This window comes from Amblyomma americanum, chromosome 3 (genome assembly GCF_052857255.1).
Source record: "Amblyomma americanum isolate KBUSLIRL-KWMA chromosome 3, ASM5285725v1, whole genome shotgun sequence".
In the NCBI taxonomy this organism is placed as follows: Eukaryota; Metazoa; Arthropoda; class Arachnida; order Ixodida; family Ixodidae; genus Amblyomma; species Amblyomma americanum.
This window is the reverse complement of record NC_135499.1, coordinates 82,538,282-82,560,085: the sequence shown is the minus strand read 5'-3', so window position 1 is coordinate 82,560,085 and position 21,804 is coordinate 82,538,282. Positions and strand designations below refer to the sequence as shown.

Below are 21,804 nucleotides of genomic sequence, written 5' to 3'. Positions count from 1 at the left end.
AGTAATAGAATACAAACATGTATGGCAATGGAAAAGGGCTGCGGCAACTGTTGCGGCACACACAGGATTAGGGTTGTCCGTTATCACCTCTGCTGTACATCATTTATGTGATGAATATGAAAATTAGACTTCAAGAAAGTAGTCTAGGCAATGCACCAACACCTATCTTTGACATAAGCAAGGTCCGGTGGCACTGCTGTTGCCGGCTGGCGGTAAAATCTAAGGTTGCGCCCGATAGGAACACATAAACAAAAGTTGTCAAATCAGTTTTCTGATTTCACAGACCAACCATGATGTTGCCCCAGTTTAGCAGTCTATATAATTTGTTTTCCTTTTATAGAGGAAGAATTTTTAGATATCACCTGTAAATTGCTGATATTAATTAGATAAATATAAAGACAAGAATTTACAGGTGCTCAGATGGTCTGATGCGATGAACTGTGCAAGCTGAATGCGCTTTTAGGGTGATGCGTTTCCATTTGACACTTTTCCCTTTTGCCTTATCGCATGGCTTGAAAGTAGCAGCAATTTCGTTTTACTTTGGCTGGCTTTATGGTTCACTAATGATTGTTTTATGCTGTTACATTTGTTGCATTATACACATTTCGCCTTATTTGGCCCGCCCCTTGGGATCAGGTCATGACGCACTCTGACTGACATGATCCGCTGACTCGCACTAACTTTAAGAGCCACTTTCCCTTTCTCCGCACTCTCCGCTCACTTGGGGGCGTCGCTGCTCCTGCAACTCATGCCTTTCCGCCTCCACTGATGCACGTTTTCCCTCTCGCCTCTCGTGGGGAAGCGGTTTGCCCTCGGTCTGCTGCACGTGCCGGAGGCTTCACTCGGTGGCCATGCAGAGACACGCGCCGGCATTTTGGCTCAATGGCACTCATACTGCTTACTCAATAAAACGAGCATGGTGGCAACCGCCACGACCCCGTTTCAAAGCTCCCTCTCCTATCATCCATCCATCTAATATCCATCGTCTGTTTCTGCCGGTGCTGCTTCATACCTAGCCATTAAATAGCAGGGGCTGTTCGAACATTAACACAAATGCTAAACAAAAAATTGGAGGGAACAGTTCAGCTCCCCATAAGGGTATGACGCGTTAACGTTACTGGGTTAGTGCACATATCTGCGGAATAGGTTGTAGCGACTTCCTTTGGCTGCGCCTAGAGCATGGCCAAAGCGGGCCCGCGCGAGAAAGAAAATAAGGCGCTGGGCTGTGGCACGTGAAGCCACGGCTGGCTGTTCTATTCTTGACTGCATCCGAGTCAGCTGTTCCTTCCTTCGCTCAATAAGCCTACAAGTGGTGACCTGAAATGCGCATGCCTTTGGGGCTCCGCAATTCGGCGCAAACCTTCCAGCGGACTATCGCAGAGGTCACGCGGGCTTCCCTTCTGTGTTTGCGTACGTCGATGATGTCCTCATCGCCAGCCCTATGCCTGAAGATCACGAGCGCGATCTACGTGACTTACGCTTATCTACGCTTAGAGCAGTATGGCCTGACCATGAACGCAACCAAGTCGGTCTTCTGCACCTCTGGGCTCGAGTTCTTGGGGCATCATATATCATCGCATGGTATCCGCCCTCTTCCGTCCCACGTCAAGACCATCCAGGATTATCCCCAGCCTGTTACACTGCGCCAGTTACGCCATTTCCTGAGGCTGGTGAATTTTTCTCGGCGCTTCGTACCGCACTGTGCAGAGCTGCTCCGCCCGCTTACGACCTCCTTCGGTAAACCAGTGTCCCGTCCTCTGCCATTTCCTGGTCAGCAGAAGCTCAGGCCGCCTTTACTGCTGCCAAGCAAACTGTAGCAGGCGCTGTGCTTCTGATCCATCAGTGCAGCAACGCCCCTACTAAATTGATGGTGGATGCCTCAAGCGTGGCTGTCGGAGCCGTCTTACAGCAGCTCATTAACTCTGAGTGGCAGCCTTTTTTCTTTTACTATCGGAAGCTGCTTCCTGCTGAGACACCATACAGCTTCTTCGGTCGCGAGCTACTCGCCATCTACTCTACCATGCAGGACTTACGACATTTTCTGGAACGATGGAAGTTTAACGTGCTCACCGATCACAAGCCACTGGTGTACGTTTTTTGGGCCAGTTCATCGAAATACGTGTCTCGTGAACTCCGCCATCTCGCTTACATCTCGGAATTTACAACCGACATCCGTCACGTGAAGGGTGCCGTCAACAGCGCCGCTGATGCCCTTTCACGTATTCCTGCGGTTGACTCTTCAGCTTCAACCATCGACTGAGCCGCATTCTCTTCAGCACAGCAGGATGACAGCGAGCTCAAGACTTTTCGCGAGAATCCCCGTTCCCTCAGAATACGCCTTGTGCCCCATCTGTGCTTGCCTGATCCCTTGTGGCGCGGTCTCTCGGCAGACCTTCCCCGCCCTTTGTTCCGGCTGCACTTCGCCGCACCATTTTTCGCTCGCTCCACGACATTCGTCAGCCAGGCATTCGGGCTACTCAGCGCCTTCTCAGCCAGCGCTATGTCTGGCCTAGTATTAATAGTGATGTGCGCGGGTGGACGAGCACATGTCTCCCCTGCCAGGCGACAAAAGTATTCCGTCGTACCAAGACTCCTTCCCATGCCTTCCTTCCCCCCGGCCGTCGTTTCGACCATGTTCATCTCGGCATCGTGGGTCTTATACCCGTGTCACGAGGTTACCGTTATATCCTGACCATGGTCGACCTTTTTAAACGCTGACCGGAAGCTGTTTCCATTTGTGACACCACCGCTGAGTCTGTCTCCCGGGCCTTCATTTATTCGTGGGTGTCATGCTTTGGTTGCCCTGACACCGTAACAACAGACCGCGTGCGGCAATTTGAATACACCCTGTTTGCCACCATTAACCGCACTCTCAGCGCCAGGCATTGCAGCACCACCGCGCACCACCCATGCCCTAGCGGCATGGTGGAACGCCTTCACTGCCAACTGACGGCAGCCCTAACTACCCGTTCCAACTGCGCCCACTGGGTTGATGCCTTACTCCTTGTGCTCCTGGGTTTACGGGCCGTTCTCCGCGCCGACCTACAGTGCTCTGCGGCAGAGCTGGTGTACGGTAGTTCCCTGCGTCTTCCCGGAGATTTCTTCACATCAGCTCAATTACATGCCCAGCCGCAAAAGTTCCTGCAGCGCCTGGTCGACAATGTTAAAGACCTCTGGCCTATTCCGCCTCGCCCTCACCGCCGCAACAACATCGTTGTTCACCCGGATCTCGCCACTTCCACACATGTTTTCGTTCGCTGCGACGCTGTCCGAGCACCACTCACCCAGGCTTACGACGGACCATTCCGCGTCCTTCGCCGCACCCTAAAACTGCCACCTCCTTCAGAATGGCCATGAAGAGACAGTCAGTATGGACCGCCTAAGCCGTCCTGCGTAGAGACCTCCCCTGAGTGCCTCGCAGTGCCACCTTATATTGGCTGTCCCCCGTCTGAGGTCTCCGACTTCCATCTTACCCAACGAAGTGCGAGGTCCGAGTTAGAATGGTCGAGACCGATTTACATGGTCAGCAATTCACTGAGTGTCCGGTTAAACCGTTCATGTGAGGTCGTTGGTCTGAGGATGGTAAGCTGTGCAGATTTTGTGAACAATGCAGCATTATTAAAGAAGCGCCTGAACAACCTCTGAAAACACGCGATCGCGACCGCTGAGAAGCTCACGAGGCTCGCTGTGGCGGAGAATGAAGAAAGCCACACCTTCAGTTGTAGCCGCCGGAAGAGCCGCCGCTTCCGCATAGCGCGTGAGATGTTCAATGACGACCATACCACGGCGGTTACCAGACGGGGAAGACGGCAGGGACCCGTAATTATCGATGCCCACACGATCAAAGAGATTGGCAGGGCAAGGCAATGGCTGCGACGGTCCAGAAAGGCGCTGCGGCTGGGACTTGCAGAGTTAGTAATGAAGGCATGAGTGAATGTACAGTCGTCCATAGACCTGGCTAGAAAGCTCTAATGAACCACCGGGGAGTACACTCGCGTCATTTACAAATGGAATAGAGCTCGAAACAAGACCTTTATCATGCATGCATATTCCTACTGATTATATCTCTGCATGGGTTTTAGGGTCGTAATGGCGAAGGATGGGGGAGGGGGGTGAAGCAAGGAGCCGACGTAGGGTAACAAAAGCGTAAATCACATTGAGAGCACCATGACGACAAAAAACTCTGGACTTAAAGCCGCGTCAAAAGTGTAACCATGGTAGCAAAATTTCGTATGAAGCGCTGAAGATAGGAACATAGGGAACGAAACTCTGCAGTTCTTTGACCGTAGACGGCGCCGGAAAGTCGGCGACCGCGCGGAGTTTTGCTGGACTCCGAAGAATGCCGGCTTTGAATACGGTGTGACCGAGTATAATCAGCTGGCGGATTTCAAAGTGGAATTTCTTCTAATTTATTTGCTGTCCGGCGGTGGTGAGGCAGGTCAAGACTTGCCGCAGGCGAGTCATATGCGTGAAGAAGTCGGCCGAGAACATGTGTCGTAGAGGTAGCAAGGACACGTCTTAGAGCGTAGGCCACACAAGACTTTACTCTTCATGCGTTCGAATGTGGCGGGCGCATTGCAAAGACCAACTGTCATGACATTAAATTCGTATAATCCGTCAGGCGTGACGAAAGCTGTTTTCTCACGGTCGCATTCGGCCATAGGGATTTGCCAATATCCAAAACGCAAATCGATAGACGAAAGGAATTAAACACGTTGTAGGCCATCGAAAGCGTCATTTGTACGTGGCTAAAGAGAAACGTCTTTCCGGGTTTTGAGCTCAGGTGGCGATAATCCACACAGAATGTGAAGGATCCATCCTTCTTTCAAACGAGCACGAATTGGGGTGACCAGTTAAGGGCTGTTCGACGCCTGTATAATCCTGCGCTCTAACGTGTCGTCCACTTGCCCGGTGATGACGCGACGCTACGTTGCTGACACGCGACATGGGCGCTGTGGCAGAGGTGCATGGGAGCTAGTTTTGATGTTATGGTTGACATCTGATGAACGGCCGAGGGTTACACTGGCGCGCATCAATAGACAAACGAAAGTAGTGCAAAAGATCTAATAGTTGGTCACGGCGCGTTGAATTGAGACCTTGACTTCTTGCTCAATACTGGATGTCGTACGGCTGCCGGGGTCACAGGAGGACAGGATCAAGAGAGTCGAGCGATACAGGAAGAATAGTTTCACGTTCGCTGACGACTTTCATGAGTTGAGCCGGTTCGACGCACCTAAGGCATTCACCAGGAATCAGGGTCGGAGGAGGTGGCAGGCGGTTTCATACCGGTATTACTGTCGTTTCGGAGGTCACCCTGAGGACAGCGAAGGGAAGCGGCAGGTTATTGAGGCGAAGAAATAACTCTGAGGGAGTTCGACATCGTAAGAGAGATGCACTTTGGCCTGGTACCCAGGAGAAGGTCGGCCGAGGAAGCGTTGGGCACCAAATCATTGGTCGCGAGAGGTTGCTCGGGAACAGCAACCTGCTTCTCACAAACCCCACCGGTGGCTTCACCTGCCGTCGCAGGGCAGTGGCACATTGCTTAACCGTTGCACCACTGCACCAGCAGTGGTATGAGCGCTCCAAGCAATATATGAATTTAAAGTATGAAGCGACCAATTCCGCATGTATGGGTACTAACCCACTGACGCTAACGCGTCTTATTCTTAAGGCGAAGCTTAAGTGTGCCCTCCAGTTTTGTTTATTCCTTTTCGAAATAGAGCACCAATGCATGATGCTATGCTCTGGTCACTGATGGCGTGAAAATTTAGTTTTATGTGGGAAGAGCACTGTTTTACTGTGTAATCAGTATGAATTGCATTAAGCGAAAATGCCGACGTGTGTCTCTGCGAGGACGCCGAGTGAAGCTTCTGGCACCTGCAGCGAGCCGAGCGCGAGAACCGCCCCCCGACGAGAGGCGAGAGGCAGAGAGGCGGGCGCAGCGATGGCCCCAAGCGAGCGGCGAGTGCAGAAAGAGGGAAAGTGGCACTGAAAGCGAGCGCCCGTCAGCAGATCACGTCAGCTTGCGCTCGTCATTGGCTGATCCAACGCGGCACGCCAAGGTGAAATGTGCATAATGCAACAACTATAAAAGCATAAAAAATCATTAACGACCCATATAAGCCAGCCAGTATAAAGCGAAAATATTTGTGCAACTTTCAGACAATCGATGCGTCAAAAGTTAAGAGCAATAAATTGAAAAACATCAACTGGAAAAGTATCAAATTAAAAAAATAGCAGGCGGTTTAGCATGACCCAGCGCGGAATATCGTGCACTAGCGGTGGGCGCTTAAAGTCCTTATGTGCTAAAAACATTTACATAAAGGCCTTCACCCCTGAAGGCATCTACCTTGAAGGCCTTGACCGAGGTGAGGGCCTGTGAGGGATAGCAAACATGTACAAGTGCACAAAAAACACAAACACACGAAGAAAGAGACTAAGACGCCACGAGCGTTCGTGGTGTCTGTCTCTTCGTGTGTTTGTGTTTTTTGTGCGCTTGTACGTGTTTGCAATGCACCAACTGGCCCAACAGTCCGTGCTCCTGTGAGGGATACACTTATAAGGGTGATTGTTCGGGCAAGTGGGTAATTCAAATGAGGTTCCATAGCGCTAAAGCAGGGATAAAACGCAACACAAGCGCTTGTGTTCAGGTGTGCACACCTGGCAGGTTGCTCACAACCCGGTGGGCAGATATACCGCCTGCCACAGAGCAGGCTTCAGGAACGTGTACCTACCCGAAATCGAAAAATGCGCCTAGTAGTACTGTGCACTAAAAGTATCACCCTAGATGCGCATTTCATCACAACAGATCATCTGAGCGTATATAATTTTTTCTGAGCACCGACTTTATTCACAGTAAGAAAACAGCGCTCTGTCAGTGGTTGTACAAACACCCTTCGATATAGAAGTTGGCTAGGCCTCGTTCACTCTGTATGCGCAAATAAGGCCAGACATGAAATGGGCAGAATGTCTGGGCCCATCAGCTCATACATTCTAATGCATATAGGGTTTTTTCTTGCTTCACGCAGTCGGCGCCACAACCTTGTGGGAGATAACACAAGCAACGCTCCCTTTCCTGACCAGCAAGACCTGCGTATTCGCCCTTGCCTGCGGCCTGATCGTCCTCTGCGCCACTGTGGTCTTGTTCGTGCTCGTCTATCTGACAAGGCCCACCCCCGAATCGTACATAGAGGAATGCACCAGCAGCGCCTGCGTCAGGGCTATGTCTTCGCTTTCGGCCTTGATCGATGAGGCCGTCGACCCGTGCCATGATTTCCACGGACATGTATGCCGTAAATGGGACGCCATGACAGGCGGCCGCGTCAGCTACGTGGAGCACGCCGTGGAGCAAATGGCACGGCATGTTAACGAGAGCCTGCACGACGTAGACGACTTTGGCACCACATCTAATCAGGCACGCACCGTTGCCAAGTTCTACAGGCTCTGCATGAATTTTGTAGCAGCTACGGATCGCTCACTAAATAGCTCCCAAATTATGCGATCTGTCGGTGGCAGGTACGCCGACCTCCTGAGCAAGAGGAGATACGTGGACGTTGTAACACTCCTCATTCACCTGTCTTTTTCTCGAGGCTTACATACCGTGTTCGGCCTGAAGCTGGTGCATCGTGACAGAATAACCAAAGTCTGCGTGTTTCCTTGGAAGACGCTGGCCAAGAAGGTGAGCCCCTACTCGACGGCAGCGTGGCAGGCCTACCTTAGGAAGTTTGTGACGGAAGCCAACGAGTTGCACCCTTCCGGACGGTTTGGATTCGACCGCTTAAAACAGATTGATGAAAAGATGCATGAGCTGCTGATGCCAGCAGATAAAGGCGCCATATCGGAGGAGCACAGCGACCTCGCCAGTCTAGATCTTTTTGGCGATGTCGCAGAGTCGGACGCCTGGCTCGCTGCGCTGAATTCTTACTTGTCTGTTGAAAAACGACTTGACAGCCAATCGAAGGTCTGGGTTACAGATTACGGCTCGGTGCGGAACGTGCTAGAGTTTCTGCGTAGCCTCGCAGACTACGGGGTCGCGTACCTCTACTTGAGCCTGTTGCTAGATATCCTTCGTTTTGACTACCTCCGCGCGCTTCAAGACAGAAGCGCCGTAGACATGGTGAGGGAGTGTCTACAGGCAAGCCAGGACGTCATGTGGTACACAAGAAACGTCGTCACAACTAACTTATTTCCAGGGCGCCAAGGAACAATCAAGAGGGACAGCTCAGGCAACGTTTTCCACTGGGTCATAGAAGCCGCTTCCAGCACTACTGCCCGGCTGAATTGGATGTCAGCCAAGATGCGCTCCAAAGTAGATAGAACACTTTCAACGGCTGCAGTGCACTCTTACGACTGGCACACATCAAACACCACAGACGCAATCATGATCAGCCGGGCGGAAAATCTCACGTTCGGTGCGCGCCTTATCGATTTTCCATCCATCTACATTCGCCTGAGGGAGGAACAACACAGGGCTTTCCTAGGCAACCAAGGCGCTGACAGTGACGCCGACGGCAGGCTTCACGTCTTCGAGGTAGACCCCGAATACGATGCCAGAGGCAATTTTCTCATGTTGCCTGCTTCATTGCGCGTCGAACCAGTTGCCTACGCGAAGGAAGTCCCTTTTGAGTTTACCGCTGGCACGCTTGGAGCAGTTGTCGCCAGGGAGTTGCACAGGGTTGTCTTGCTACACCAAGACTCAGCTGAGTGGGGCCTTGTGCAGCGAGCTGTTTTTACTAAGTTCCAAGAATGCGCACGGAATTTAGCCCGGTCTTCGCTGAACATTTCACTTCCTGTGCCGAAGAACCCTGCCGATTGGCATGCTCCGAAGACACTGGTACACGTCTTCTGGATGCTGGCTGCAAACACAGCGCATGAGGCCCTCCGCTTAGCATTGGAGGACCTCACGCGTGCAGTTAACTGGGCAAAGTATTGGAAGCAGGCGCAAAGAAGCTTCTTCAGGCGCTTTTGTCTCATTATGTGCGGCTCGAGAGAAGAAACAGACATCATCATGAAGCACGATGATCTGCCAAGGCTTCTGTGTGGTTTGCCCATGGCAAACATGCCGCAGTTTTCGGAAGCTTTTGATTGCCGGGATAGAAATGCTGCTCAGACAGAGCCGGTTTGCGTCATTGAGTGAAGTAAACTCTTCACCGTTATCTACTTGTTTCTGCGACGAATATTTACTATCCCTCTGCCTTCTCAGCGGCGACTATCGCACTCTTCCCTTATTAAGCCAATGGAATTCACTGTGCGCTTATTTTGTCACGACTGACGCTGAGAGTGTGGACGTCGTTTTTAGCATGTATGCGCGAGGTTTGAGCAGTTTCATTCGAGATTTGAAAAAACAATTGTTGAGCAGTTCAACAATGTGCAGCAGATAAGCCGTGTATATACCACATTGTGCGCGTTTGTGCCTTACGAGACAGGAGGTGTTCATAAAAGTGAGTCTCTGAAATCTGCAGCGATAAACCTAAGGCCGTATCATGCGCAGTGCAGCGAATACCGCCGTGAGACGGCAGATGTTATACACTGCGCAAGCCGAATGATCGGCTGTTGTTCAACGAACCTGCATCTTTGAATTCTGCAGGGAAGTGTGTGTTCCCAACTTTCTTTCGTGCTCATCTCTTTGTGCTGCAATCTAGTATTAAATTTTTAAATTTGAGTCTGCGGGGCAGCCAGTGCGACTGTACACCCTAATTAAAGTTACGGCACTGTTCTTTTACCGCAGTGATGAGACCACCAGAGACATTCCTCCAGCATGCTATGTTATAAAGAAATAACGCCGATATAATTGTGCGTGCGTGCGTGCGTGCGTGTGTGCGTGTGTGTGTGTGTGTGTGTGTGTGTGTGTGTGTGTGTGTGTGTGTGTGTGTGTGTGTGTGTGTGTGTGTGTGTGTGTGTGTGTGTGTGTGTGTGTGTGTGTGTGTGTGTGTGTGTGTGTGTGTGTGTGTGTGTGTGTGTGTGTGTGTGTGTGTGTGTGTGTGTGTGTGTGTGTGTGTGTGTGTGTGTGTGTGTGTGTGTGTGTGAGAGAGAGAGAGAGAGAGAGGCAAGAAGCTACTTTCATCGTCTTACGTAAATAATGGATTGACCACTGTTTCCATTTGGTCTGTGTTCTTTTCTACCTTTTCTCTTTTTGTAATGTCAGCTCTTTATGTTGCCTCAGATGCATGATTCGTTGGAAATATATTTTTATTCAAGAAAACATTTCGTTGTGAGCTCATTCCTCTATATGTGGTCTGTACATTCCTTCTTCCCTTTTTTACTGTGAGTGTGCTGGCTTATCCACCGTGAATTCCTACAGCCTCGGCCAGCCAGCCCTCCCTGCGGTAAGCATCACGCGTTCAGCATAGCACATGACATGTAAGGAAAGCTTAACCTGGAGGCGAATCCAGACTAACTCCTACATCTCGCCCAAAATCGACAGCATTTTTCATCCCACGTTCCCAGCAGAACTTGGTCAATGCCGCCACCCGGAAGCGTATCTGCAGCCCTACGTACGGGCGCTCCTTGCTCTGCAAACATTAACCGCCCTGGTTTGGTTTGGTTTATGGGGGTTTAGCGTCCCAAAGCGACTCAGGCTATGAGAGACGCCGTAGTGAAGGGCTTCGGAAATTTCTACCACCTGGGGTTCTTTAACGTGCACTGACTTCGCACAGTACACGGGCCTCTAGAATTTCGCCTCCATCGAAATTCGACCGCCGCGGCCGGGATCGAACCCGCGTCTTTCGGGCCAGCAGCCGAGCGCCATAGCCACTCAGCCACCGCGGCTACTTTTAACCGCCCTGCGTTATCCCTTCAAAGGTAAGTGCATGAGTGGCATCTATCCTGCTGTATTACTGCGTGGCTCTAATGTTGCCTCGAGATTTCTCGATTTTGTAATTCACGATCGTGGTTCCTCCGGGTTGCTTTACTTTTTGCTCTAAAGTTACATACATGATATCCCAACGCTTACAGGATCATACACGCATACAGCGCATACATGATATTAGCAACGTTTAAGAAATGCTAGAAAAAAGGAAGCACAATGTGTCAACGTTTGACAAAAATAAAAAAAAAATGGCCTGCTGCTTTCACGTGAGAATCCGGAAACAATATTGTGCCTGTGTGCATTGCCACTCACACACGCACGCGCACGCGTGTTTGACACCACCCAGAACGCTGTACGAGGAACGGTTGCACTACAATTTAGATGCGAAAATTGGTCTTTGACGAAAGAAAATGGTGCAGTAATTGTCTCGCATCTCGGTGGCCACCTCAACCACGCCTAGGAGAAAGGGTACAGTCTGGAAAGGGATATAGTGTTATTATTTATTTATTTATTTATTTATTTATTTATTTATTTATTTATTTATTCTAAAGGTCCATAACTGGGCATTAAATTTTGAGGGGGGGGGGGGGAGCAGGGGGGGATGTGTCAAAGAAGTAGCATCCGATGATAGAATATGTACAGCACGCAAAGTTGAGTTACCATTTTGGCATAAGAGAAGATTCAGAAACTGTGAAAACACGCTGGTACACAAAACAAGCTCAAGCATTCTTCAGCATGGCACAGGAACAATAGAACATAAGCAAAGCAACAGGGAGCCGGCAAAATGTAATGGCATAACTTACACAGGAGTCAAGCTTGCACTCTATGACACATTTTCTGTGTTCAACCGTGTTTGTAAATCTGCTTGAAAAGGCGATGATTCGGTATGGCTGACTATGCTGGATGGCAGTGCGTTCTATTCATTTATTGCCAGTACCAGCGGTGACTTCTGATATTTTCTTGTGCGAGCGAATATCGGGTGGACTTTATGCGCATGATCTAGGCGAGCTGGGCAATGGGCCGCTGGAAAGATATGATTTCTGGAGAATGGCTGGTCGTTATGGTATAACGTGTGAAAGAATGACAACCGAGCAAACTTACTACCCGTAACAAGAAGTTGAAGATTCAGGGTGTGCTTCAGTGCTGATACGCTTTGGTGACGTAAGATGACAGTGACAGGATGGATGGATGGATGGATGGATGGATGGATGGATGGATGGATGGATAGATGGATGGATGGATGGATGGATGGATGGATGGATGGATGGATGGATGGATGGATGGATGGATGGATGGATGGATGGATGGATGGATGGATGGATGGATGGAAGGACGGACGGACGGACGGACGGACGGATGGATGGATGGATGGATGGATGGATGGATGGATGGATGGATGGACGGATGGACGGATGGATGGATGGACGGACGGATGGATGGATGGATGGATGGATGGATGGATGGATGGATGGATGGATGGATGGATGGATGGATGGGGCTAAACCCTTCAAATCGGGCGGTAGCTCAAGCCACCTAACCATGACTTATGAAATTTTGCTCTTGTCTTGATTTTAGCCGCCAATCAGATAACCTTCGCTTGGTTACTTCTACCCGCTTAAAATCTACTTTCCTTCACTGTCCGTAAATCCCAATGCCTTGGATATATCAGCCCCGCTGCTTTCCACTGTAGGGCGAAGCCCTTTACAGAAAAGTATCAAGTGTTCAGCCGTTTCCTCCTCCTCTCCGCACGCAACCCACAACGTGTCTATCTCGTGGTACCTGACTCTATATGTCTTAGTCCGCAAAACTCCCGTCCTGGCCTCAAACAACAAAGAGCTTCCCCTACAATTATCATAGATATTTTCTTTGGCAATTTCCTGCTTAAAGATACTGCATCTTCCCAGTGCCGATTTTGTCAGCATCTCTGTTTTCCACAGAGCCTTCTAGCTGCTGCTTTAACCTTTTTCTTAACCGATAATTGCTTATTTGCCCCCCTACTGCTGTCCAGATATTTTCCTGTCAATTTTCTAGTTCGCTTTCTCCATTTCGTGTCCCGCCGCGGTGGCTCAGTAGTTAGAGCGCTCGGCTAATGACCCGGAGCTCCCGGGTTCGAACCCGACCGCGGCGGCTGCGTTTCGATGGAGGCGAAACGCTAAGGCGTCGGTGTGCTGTGCGATGTCAGTGCACGTTAAAGGTCCCCAGGTGGTCGGAATTATTCCGGCGTCCTCCACTACGGCACCTCTCTCTTCCTTTCTTCTTTCGCTCCCTCCTTTATCCCTTCCCTTACGGTGCGGTTCAGGTGTCCAACGATATATGAGACATACTGCGCCATTTTCCTTTCCCCAAAAACCAATTAACATTGACATTTCGTGTCGACATTCCTTATGTGCAGGTATCTGAAAACTTTCCTAACCCACAGCTTCTTCCCCATTTTTCTCAATCGCTCCTCGGATGCTATCGTACTGCTAGCCTCTCTGCTCTCGAACGACGGCCATCCCATATCACCCTGTACCTCCCCATTCGGTGTATTGTCATGTGCTCCCAACGCTAGCCTCCCTACGCCGCGTTGTTTGATTTCTAACCTCGCTTGAACATCATGCACAGGACCGCATTACCAAAAGTCAGGCTAGGAGCCATCACCCCTTTCCAGATCCCTCTTACCACTTCATACCTTTTGTAATTCCACAGTGCCCTATTTTTTATATATAATTGGTTTTGGTGGAAAGGAAATGGCGCACTATCTGTAATATCGTTGGACACCTGAATCACGCCGTAAGGGAAGGGATAAAGGCGGTAGTGAGAGAAGAAAGGAAGAAATAGGTGCCGTAGTGGAGGGCTCCGGAATAATTTCGACCACCTGGTGATCTTTAACGTGCACTGACATCGCACAGCACACGGGCGCCTTAGCGTTTTGCCTCCATAAAAACGCAGCCGCCGCGGTCAGGTTCGAACCCGGGAACTCCGGATCAGTAGCCGAGCGTCCTAACCACTGAGCCACCGCGGCGGTTTATCAAAGCAGCATTCCTGCTAGCTTTATTCATTACCGTGAAGTCTACTGTGGCGCCACCTCGTGTCGGCGCCGCGAAGCAGAAGCTGTCGACCGTGGCCGTCTCGATCACCCGGACCAATACCTCATATAGGTGTTGTCCCGGAGGTGTTGCCCGGGCGCGGCGGGGCAACACCGCAACCCCGCCGCGCGCTCCGATCCAGATGGCCGTGCTGTCGGCATCGCGGAGCCGCCCCTTCCACGGAGGAAGACTATAAGGAGTGGAAACTCCGCCGTCTCCGGCGACCAGAAAAGGTCATAAGCCCGCGGCACCACTATCCTGCTGGCGGCGCCTGGCGGCCTGGAAAGAAACTACTGAAATACAACCAAGGCCGGTCTTGACGCGCGCTTTCGCTCGCGCGCGCTCCTCTCGAGACCGACCGTGATACAAGGTCACGGCGTGCCCGCTGAAGCAAACGCTTGTTTCGTCTGCTTGTCGTCTGCTTTGAGTGCGAGCCGCCTGCCCGGGCGCTGCAATTTTTTTTTTTCTGCTGCTTCTACGAGGCGCCGCAAGGCGCCGCCACTGCACGCCCCCGTCTAGGGTGCCTCGATGCGCGCGCCCTCTCCGCCGCTCCGTGCAGGGTGGAGCCATCCTTTGACAGGGTCAGTGCCGCCGCCGCGGAAGAGGGCAGCCATATTTGAGCCCACTCCTCGCTTCCCCACGGGCCCTTTGCACGTGCGTGGTCGCGCGTCCGCCCGGTCGCAGTTTTCTTCGGTTTCAAAACTCGCAAGATGCCTGGCTGTTGCGTGCCACTGTGCTCAAACCACTCCAGAAATGGCTGGAGAATGTTTTCATTCCCAAGAGACCCTAAAAGAAGGCTCCTCTGGACGGTGAAGATAAAGCGGGACAAATGGCAGCCTGCAAACTCTTCGCGCATATGCAATGTAAGTACAGTGATTATTTGGACGGTTGCGATTTTTTGTAGTTATGTCTGTCGCTGCAGGTTTACATTTAATATGTGCGCTGGAAGTTGTGTTAGTGTTCCTGGAAAGGCTGTAACTACGCACGCTACGTGACTACATCTTTTATGAAACATATATAAGGAGGAATTATACAGCAGATGAGTGGCGGAAAATCATTTTCATAACTCGCAGGTGTGGACATGGATTTTGTATTTCTGTGCACAGGCTAATAAACACAACTAACGGTAATATTAGTTATATACAGTGAAGCGTTGCAGAAGCACTCGGAATTTATGCAATAACAGACTGCTTGCTTGTAGTCGGTTAGCTTAGAGCCGACAGGTTCTTGATTAATTTTTCAAATGGCCCTAAAAGCAAACGCATCAAGAGACATGCGTCAGAAGCGTCAGAAACTTTGACAATAGTTTTGTAGAGTTTTTATTTGTTCCAAGGCTGTTTGACGAAGCCAGGAATTAGTTACTTTTGGTAGAACTCCCGTGAATGTGAGCTTTCGTATATAGTAGCTTCGCTAAGAACTTGTTGCTTCTATCTGGCATTTCTAACGTTGGCGCAGTTATTGTGCAGTGCCGGCTATTTCCCTTGTGCGCAGCCATTATTAGTCTGACTTTTAGGATTTGATAAATGCAGCTGCCGAGTGTGCGCGACTCCTTAACATCGCTGGAGCAGTGCCAGAACTTGTGTATCTTTCAAAAGGGGCATTTCTTTCTGTTTGTACTACATACTGGACGCCTGAATTAATTTTCTTATGCAGGCCCATTTCGAAGACAACTGCTACGAGAATCACCGCGCGGATGGAAGGAAGCTGCTAAAGTCAAACGCTGTTCCAACCATTTTTTCGTTCAGACGTAAGTTGCACTATATTTTATTATTGATGGCAAATATGATGTGCATCACTGTTGTGACTCATGAGTTAGAATAATAGCGCTTAAAATCTGGCCTTCTAAATGCAGTACCAATTGCATTACCAATTGCAATTTTAAAACTTTGTCATTGAAATTGTGCCTGTTGCCAAATGTTTGGGAGTGCTCTTTGAACAGCACACGTCTTGGGATCTGCAAGTAGATACAATCATTAGGAAAATATCCAGAGTATCCGGAGTACTTTCTAAATTGAGACATTGCCTCCCTACATGTGTAAAACGCTTTATATATAACTCTCTTTTTATGTCAATAATAAACTACTGTTATTTAGTCTGGGGGACAACCACTTTATCAAACATTAATCAGTTACATATAATACAAAAGAAGGCTGTTCGAGCGATCATGAATGTCCCATACCTTGCTCATTCCGAACCACTATTCAGGGAGTTAAAATTAGTGCCGCTTCCTGAACTTTATCACCATACTCTCAGAAAGCGTTGTCAAACAGGTATCAGAAAGAAAAACAAAACTCTTGAAATTATATCGAGTCTAACACTAAACAGAAATGTTCGGGACACTCGCTATCACGAGACTTGGGAGGTTCCGTGTAACCGCACAAAATATGGTGACCAGATGCTGCGATTTCAACTGCCGAAATTACTTAACTGATTACGCACACATATATATATATATTTTTTTTCAAGTTACAACGCGTTCGCCTCTGTGTTTTTTGCACTTATTTATTGACTGTTTGTTCAGATGTGTGGTGATATTGTTACTTTCCTATCATTATTTTTTGTATGCAAAGTGTTACCTGCCTAGTTTTTTTGCACAAGTTCTTTTCATTGATTTCATGTCTTGCTCATATCTAATGTATATTTGCACTGCTGTGTCGCTGTCAAGAAGACGGTCAGTGGGCGCTGCCAAGCCCTATTTTTGTGGCTTTTTGCCCACTGTCCGTGACATCAGTGTCTGTGGGTATTGATGTTGAAATAAATTGGAATTGAATTGGAATTGGAACTTTTCAAGCTTAAAATTTTCGCTTTTAGGTTATGGTTCGCGCAGCTATGAAATAACTGCCGACACTGAGCAATTCTGACGAACTTCACTCATTTCTGCTCTTGCATTTCCTTTTGTTTGTGCAGCTATGGTCCACCACCAAAGAAAAGCTCCTAAGGAGAGAGGCACACCCGCTCTACCAACTACATCAAACTCAACAGTGCAGGAACAAGGACCTGGCGTTTTTGCGGATTGCGATGAGCCTGGGGGAACGAACTTAAGTGAAGAGGTTGTCTATCAGCCTAGCGATGGACAAACAGAGCAAAATGAAGGCTGCGATGCACATTCATCCAGTAGTTGTTGCGCTCAACTGAGAAAACAACTGGAAGATGTGAGAAAGAACCACAGACAACTTCAAGAAGTGCATAAAAAAGCCAACTTGACTATTACCTCTCTTAGAAAGAAGGTGCGAAAGCTAAAAAGCGCCGTAGAGCACTTTAAAAAAAGGATAAAATTTTTAAATAAAGATCAAGTTCGTGCACTTTCCCGAAAAAGCAACAAGGGAAGCATCTGGTCGCCGCAGACTATTAAACAGGGGCTTCAACTGAAGTTTTCTTGTGGGAAGTCTGGTTACAGAACTCTCAGACAGCTCGGCTATCCACTTCCGGCAGAAAGAACTCTATCTCGTCGCCTCCACTGGCTCAAGTTCTCACCAGGAATTCTTACAGACGTTGTAGAACTTCTCCAAGCGAAGGCACAAGGCATGGAAGATGTAGAAAAAGACTGCGTCCTCTTTATCGATGAGATGGAGATTGCCAGAGGGTTTCAGCTTGACCGCGCTGAAGACATTGTGTATGGGGGAGTGACATTGCCACAAAAGCCAGATGAGCCTGCTAATCACGCTCTGGTGTTTATGGTTGGAGGTCTCAACCAGCGATGGAAGCAGGTGATAGCTTATCATTTCACTGGAAGCCATGTGGATGGCCGCACGCTCAAGGACATTGTTCTGCAAGTTGTCCAACTCTGCGCCGATATTTCCCTCAGAGTTCGGGTTGTAACGTCCGACATGGGCGCCTCAAATCGAGCGATGTGGCGTGAGCTGGGATTTTCTAGCCACCGAAATTCGAAGACAACCTGCTCAATACCACACCCTTCGCTCAATGATATGGAGTTGTTCTTCAACGCAGACGCTGCTCATGTTTTGAAGAATATTAAAGGTCAGTTGATAACATCTCATGCATTTACATTAAGTGAAGCAACAGCCAGCCAGTGCGATCTTCCCTCACGTGAAGTGAAACTGGATCATGTGCATGCTGTGCTGGAGTTTGACAAGGAAAGGGAGCTAAAGCTCGCACCGAAGCTCTCTGAAGCCCATGTCTCATCTGGACATTTTACGAAAATGAAAGTCGGACTTGCCGTGCAATTTTTCAGAGAAGCTCCCAGTGCAATCCGATACCTCATCAAGGAAAAAGTGCTGGACATAGAGGCAGAAACAACAGCTTGGTTTTTAGAGCTGGTATCAAGATGGTACGCATTAATGTCGTCGCGTCATCCATCTGTTGCCCTAAGTCTGCACGATGTGGCGAAGCATCATAGAGCTCTGGAAACTCTAAACCTGGCTCTAAACACCTTTCAAGGGATGAGCATGGGCAGCACGTCTCAGTGGAAGCCATCGCAGGCGGGCCTCCTGATCTCCACAACGGTCGTGCTTCGCCTGCAAGACATTCTTTTGAACTCGGAGGGCTACAGCTTCTTACTCACCAGCAGGCTGCTACAAGATTGCCTTGAGAATCTTTTCTCTGTGGTTCGTCTCAGGAAGCCTGTCCCAGACGCCTATGATATGAAATGCGCACTGAAACTTGTGTGCATAAGCCAATTTTTGCGCACGCCGTCTACCACCAGCTACAGTGTTGACGATTCTGAGTACCTGGTTGACCTTCTGTCAAACGGGAAACGTGAACTCGCTGAAGCCGAGGTAAAGGAAATCGATGACTCGGAGGTTCTTTTCATTGAAGCGCTAACATCGACTGAATGCAGCATTCTGTTCCATATTGCCGGATTCCTCGTTAAAGGTATTCTGAAAGCCATAAATAATTGCGAGCAGTGCAAAGCTACTCTGCTCGGTTCTAGTGACGCTGAAAATGCATATCTCACAAGGCTGAAGGAGTACCTCGAAAATGGCGACAACCTGCATTACCCCAGTCCTGAAGTGATGAAAGTGCTGAAGTCGTGCGAGGAGCATTTTAAGGGCATCACAGAATGGGCGGAAAGCCTTCTAACTATGAAATCTCCAGTGCAGGCTGTGATAACATACCTAAGACAAATGGTTCCGTTTAATGTTGAAACATGCCAGGTTCACAACGAAATCATTCAGAAGTTGTTATACTCGACCTACGCTCGAACGAGGCTGCGAATTCACCTGCGACAACTGGAAGAAAAAAAAGTCAATGGACATGCAAGCAAAACGTGTGCTGGCGTCAGCTTGCCGTGAAGAGATTTGTAAATATTGTGTATAAATGTCAAATTCACCATAGTTCGCTTGTCTCCTATTTTTTGACAGTAGCTTTAATAATTTACAACATAAATAAACTGCATTATTACAACTCCTAAGTAAGTGAAATTTATGCACTTACGTTTCTCATTAACTCTTCACACTATATAAGAAAAACTTCCTCAGTCGATGAGACACGCGCATTTTCCCAATATAGGCTCTGTTGATAGATGTTATTTTTTTGCCTTTTCATGAGAGTATTTTTCACAGTCAAGTTTGCGTTCACTTAATGTTTTCGGTGAAGGTATGAAGGCGCCGAAATTATCCCATGCTTTGTTAAAGTGGTTACTTTACATGAAAAAAAGCTGCACGAATTATGCAGCTGCATTGTATATTACAGCTACAGTGCAAACTCCTGTACCACAGCATTGTTTCTTTTTTTTTTACCTGCACAAATTAACAAACAAAAACAAGCGATGCCAAGGATCAAACGACTACGAATGTCCAAGGGCCTACAGATTGCGTCCATTTGATTCTGAGGGGGTAAAATGTTTCATTAATAAGCCTTATCATTCTCAGCATTTAATATTGACTAATACGTTGCGGCGAACGAGATAAACTCTGTTTTTGCGAGTCAGCGCACTGAGTCCCAGACAATTTACAAAACTCCGTAAGTCAGCTTTTCTGCATAAAAAAAAAACACCTTTACGATTGCGACGCGAACTGTCCGAGGGAGAAGAGTTGGGTGCAGCGCAAACGACTTTTATTCCTTTATGTTATGGTGTGCACGGCCAGGCGAGCACCTTGGCACAGCTGCGTTTCAAATTTCCTTCAGGAATGCAGCCCGGGGAGGGTGCATTGTAACCGCAGCAATGGCTTGGGAGAGCGGCCCCTAATCTCTTTATTGTGAAAGCAACACAGGGCAGAAGCCTGTAGGAAAGGGTTCGGCAACAATAGATGTCCCCAGCGATGCACCCTATTTCTGCCTCCAAAACCTGTTTCGCCGCGATGGTGAAGGGGCCTTCGCTGCGCAGAGAAGCTTACCTCCAGTGTTCTGAAACGAGTGGGCTCAAATATGGCGGACACTGCAGCAGACGACGCGGTTGTCCCCACCCTGCACGGAGCGGCGGAGAGGGCGCGCGCATCGAGGCACCCTACCCCCGTCGGCGCAAACAACTGTGACTTTATCGGGTCGCCTGCGCTCGCTCGCGCAGACGGGAGTTTCACCTCCTGTATAGTCTTTATCCGTGACCCTTCTCACTGGGCTGCCGCGGAGTGAGCACACTACCCAGTATTGTATTTCACTGTAGCCTTGCCATCGCGCGCCTTCATGGGATTCAGCTCCTAGAACACGGTACAGGGAGAGAACTATTCGAGATAGTTGGCTGCGTTTTACAGCTAGATGCTGAAGCCGATAAGGGCCACTTAAGAGCCCGCGCAAGAGCGATTTCGTCACCCGTTTGGGTTGGCTTTGCGGCAAAGCTCACGAGCACGCTGGCCACAACACTTGTCCTCAAGACAGGATTGTCCTGTGGAGAAGCATATGCCCGACCGAAGGCTTAAGCGATGGCCGCCTCCTCGAATTGTTTCACACCTTCGTTCTAGCGCGAAAGCGCTACTTCACTAGCAAAGGTGAAAAACCCAAGGTATCTGGGAAGCATCAAGATTTGACCTTTGAAGCGGCGAAGGCCTTCACCATAGCCTTGCTTAGCTTCATCATCGCGCCTGTCGTCTGCTAGTATCATCCCTTTGCGCTGCTAAAAAATCCTTGGTTCTGAAACGTCTTATTCGAAAACTTTTCGGTTCATCTAAAGCAGTCAATGGCAAAAATAGTAGGCATTGTCCTAGAAAGACACTAGGATGACGAAAAAAAAATTCTGAGGGCGCGTAAGTCTGCTGACGTGCACGAATGCGAAAACGTGGAACTTTAGAGAACGCAGGTTTTTTCCCACGACGGCAGTACGCGTTGTATTTTTAAACTTTTTGTGTTATTTACCTTTTACAGTTCAATTTATTTTTACTTATATTGTTATTATTTATTTTTCTATTTTTCACAATTTTTAATGTTTTTATGGTTTTTTATTCTGTTTCATTTTCTATTTTAATTCAGTTTTGATAACGTCATTTGATTGACAGGTGAGGCGAACCTTCCGCCCTGCGAAGTGTCCGTTCCTGCGAACGGGCACTTCCGGCGGACCAATGAGGCAAGTGGCTTTCGCCTTAAAATGATTGAAGCGAAACAAACTAATGATGTCTTCGGCTGACGGCACTCGTTGAGTTTTCCACACACTCGTGTGGGGCCCCACGTTCGGCTGGATGCCACTCGTGCAGTGCCGTACGTTCGGTTGGGGTTCGGCTGGGACGAGCACGACACGCGTGCGCGCCACTGTGGAGACAGAACGGTGGAGCGCGGTGCAATCCCGTCGTGCAGCGCGCGCTAGCAGACGTCGCGGGCAGACGACGCTGTTGGCGCAGACAATTTCACTACACAGTGGCCGATAGGAAGCATCGACAAAGAGAAAAAACAGACGAAGCATTGCAATGCATTATTTATTCGCGCTGCAATCACGCAGCCACCGGCCGGCGAGCCATATGTGCTTTGCACTTATGAAAAAATTGAAGGTTTGTCAATGTTTTTAGTGCAACGAACGGCACATGCGGTTCATCCGGCATGCCT

At 49.1% G+C, this 21,804-nt stretch overlaps 1 protein-coding gene across 1 annotated transcript in view; it reads left to right on the top strand.

Moving 5' to 3' along the window:
* LOC144123862 (uncharacterized) overlaps positions 1-16,917 on the top strand; it is a 34,054-nt gene extending 17,137 nt beyond the window's left edge. Inside the window, exons 4-5 of the mRNA XM_077656589.1 lie at positions 7,029-8,116; positions 16,783-16,917. Coding sequence (XP_077512715.1) covers positions 7,029-8,116; positions 16,783-16,917 — 1,223 coding nt within the window. The remainder of the gene's footprint in view (positions 1-7,028; positions 8,117-16,782) is intronic.
* The last annotated feature ends 4,887 nt before the right edge of the window (positions 16,918-21,804 follow it).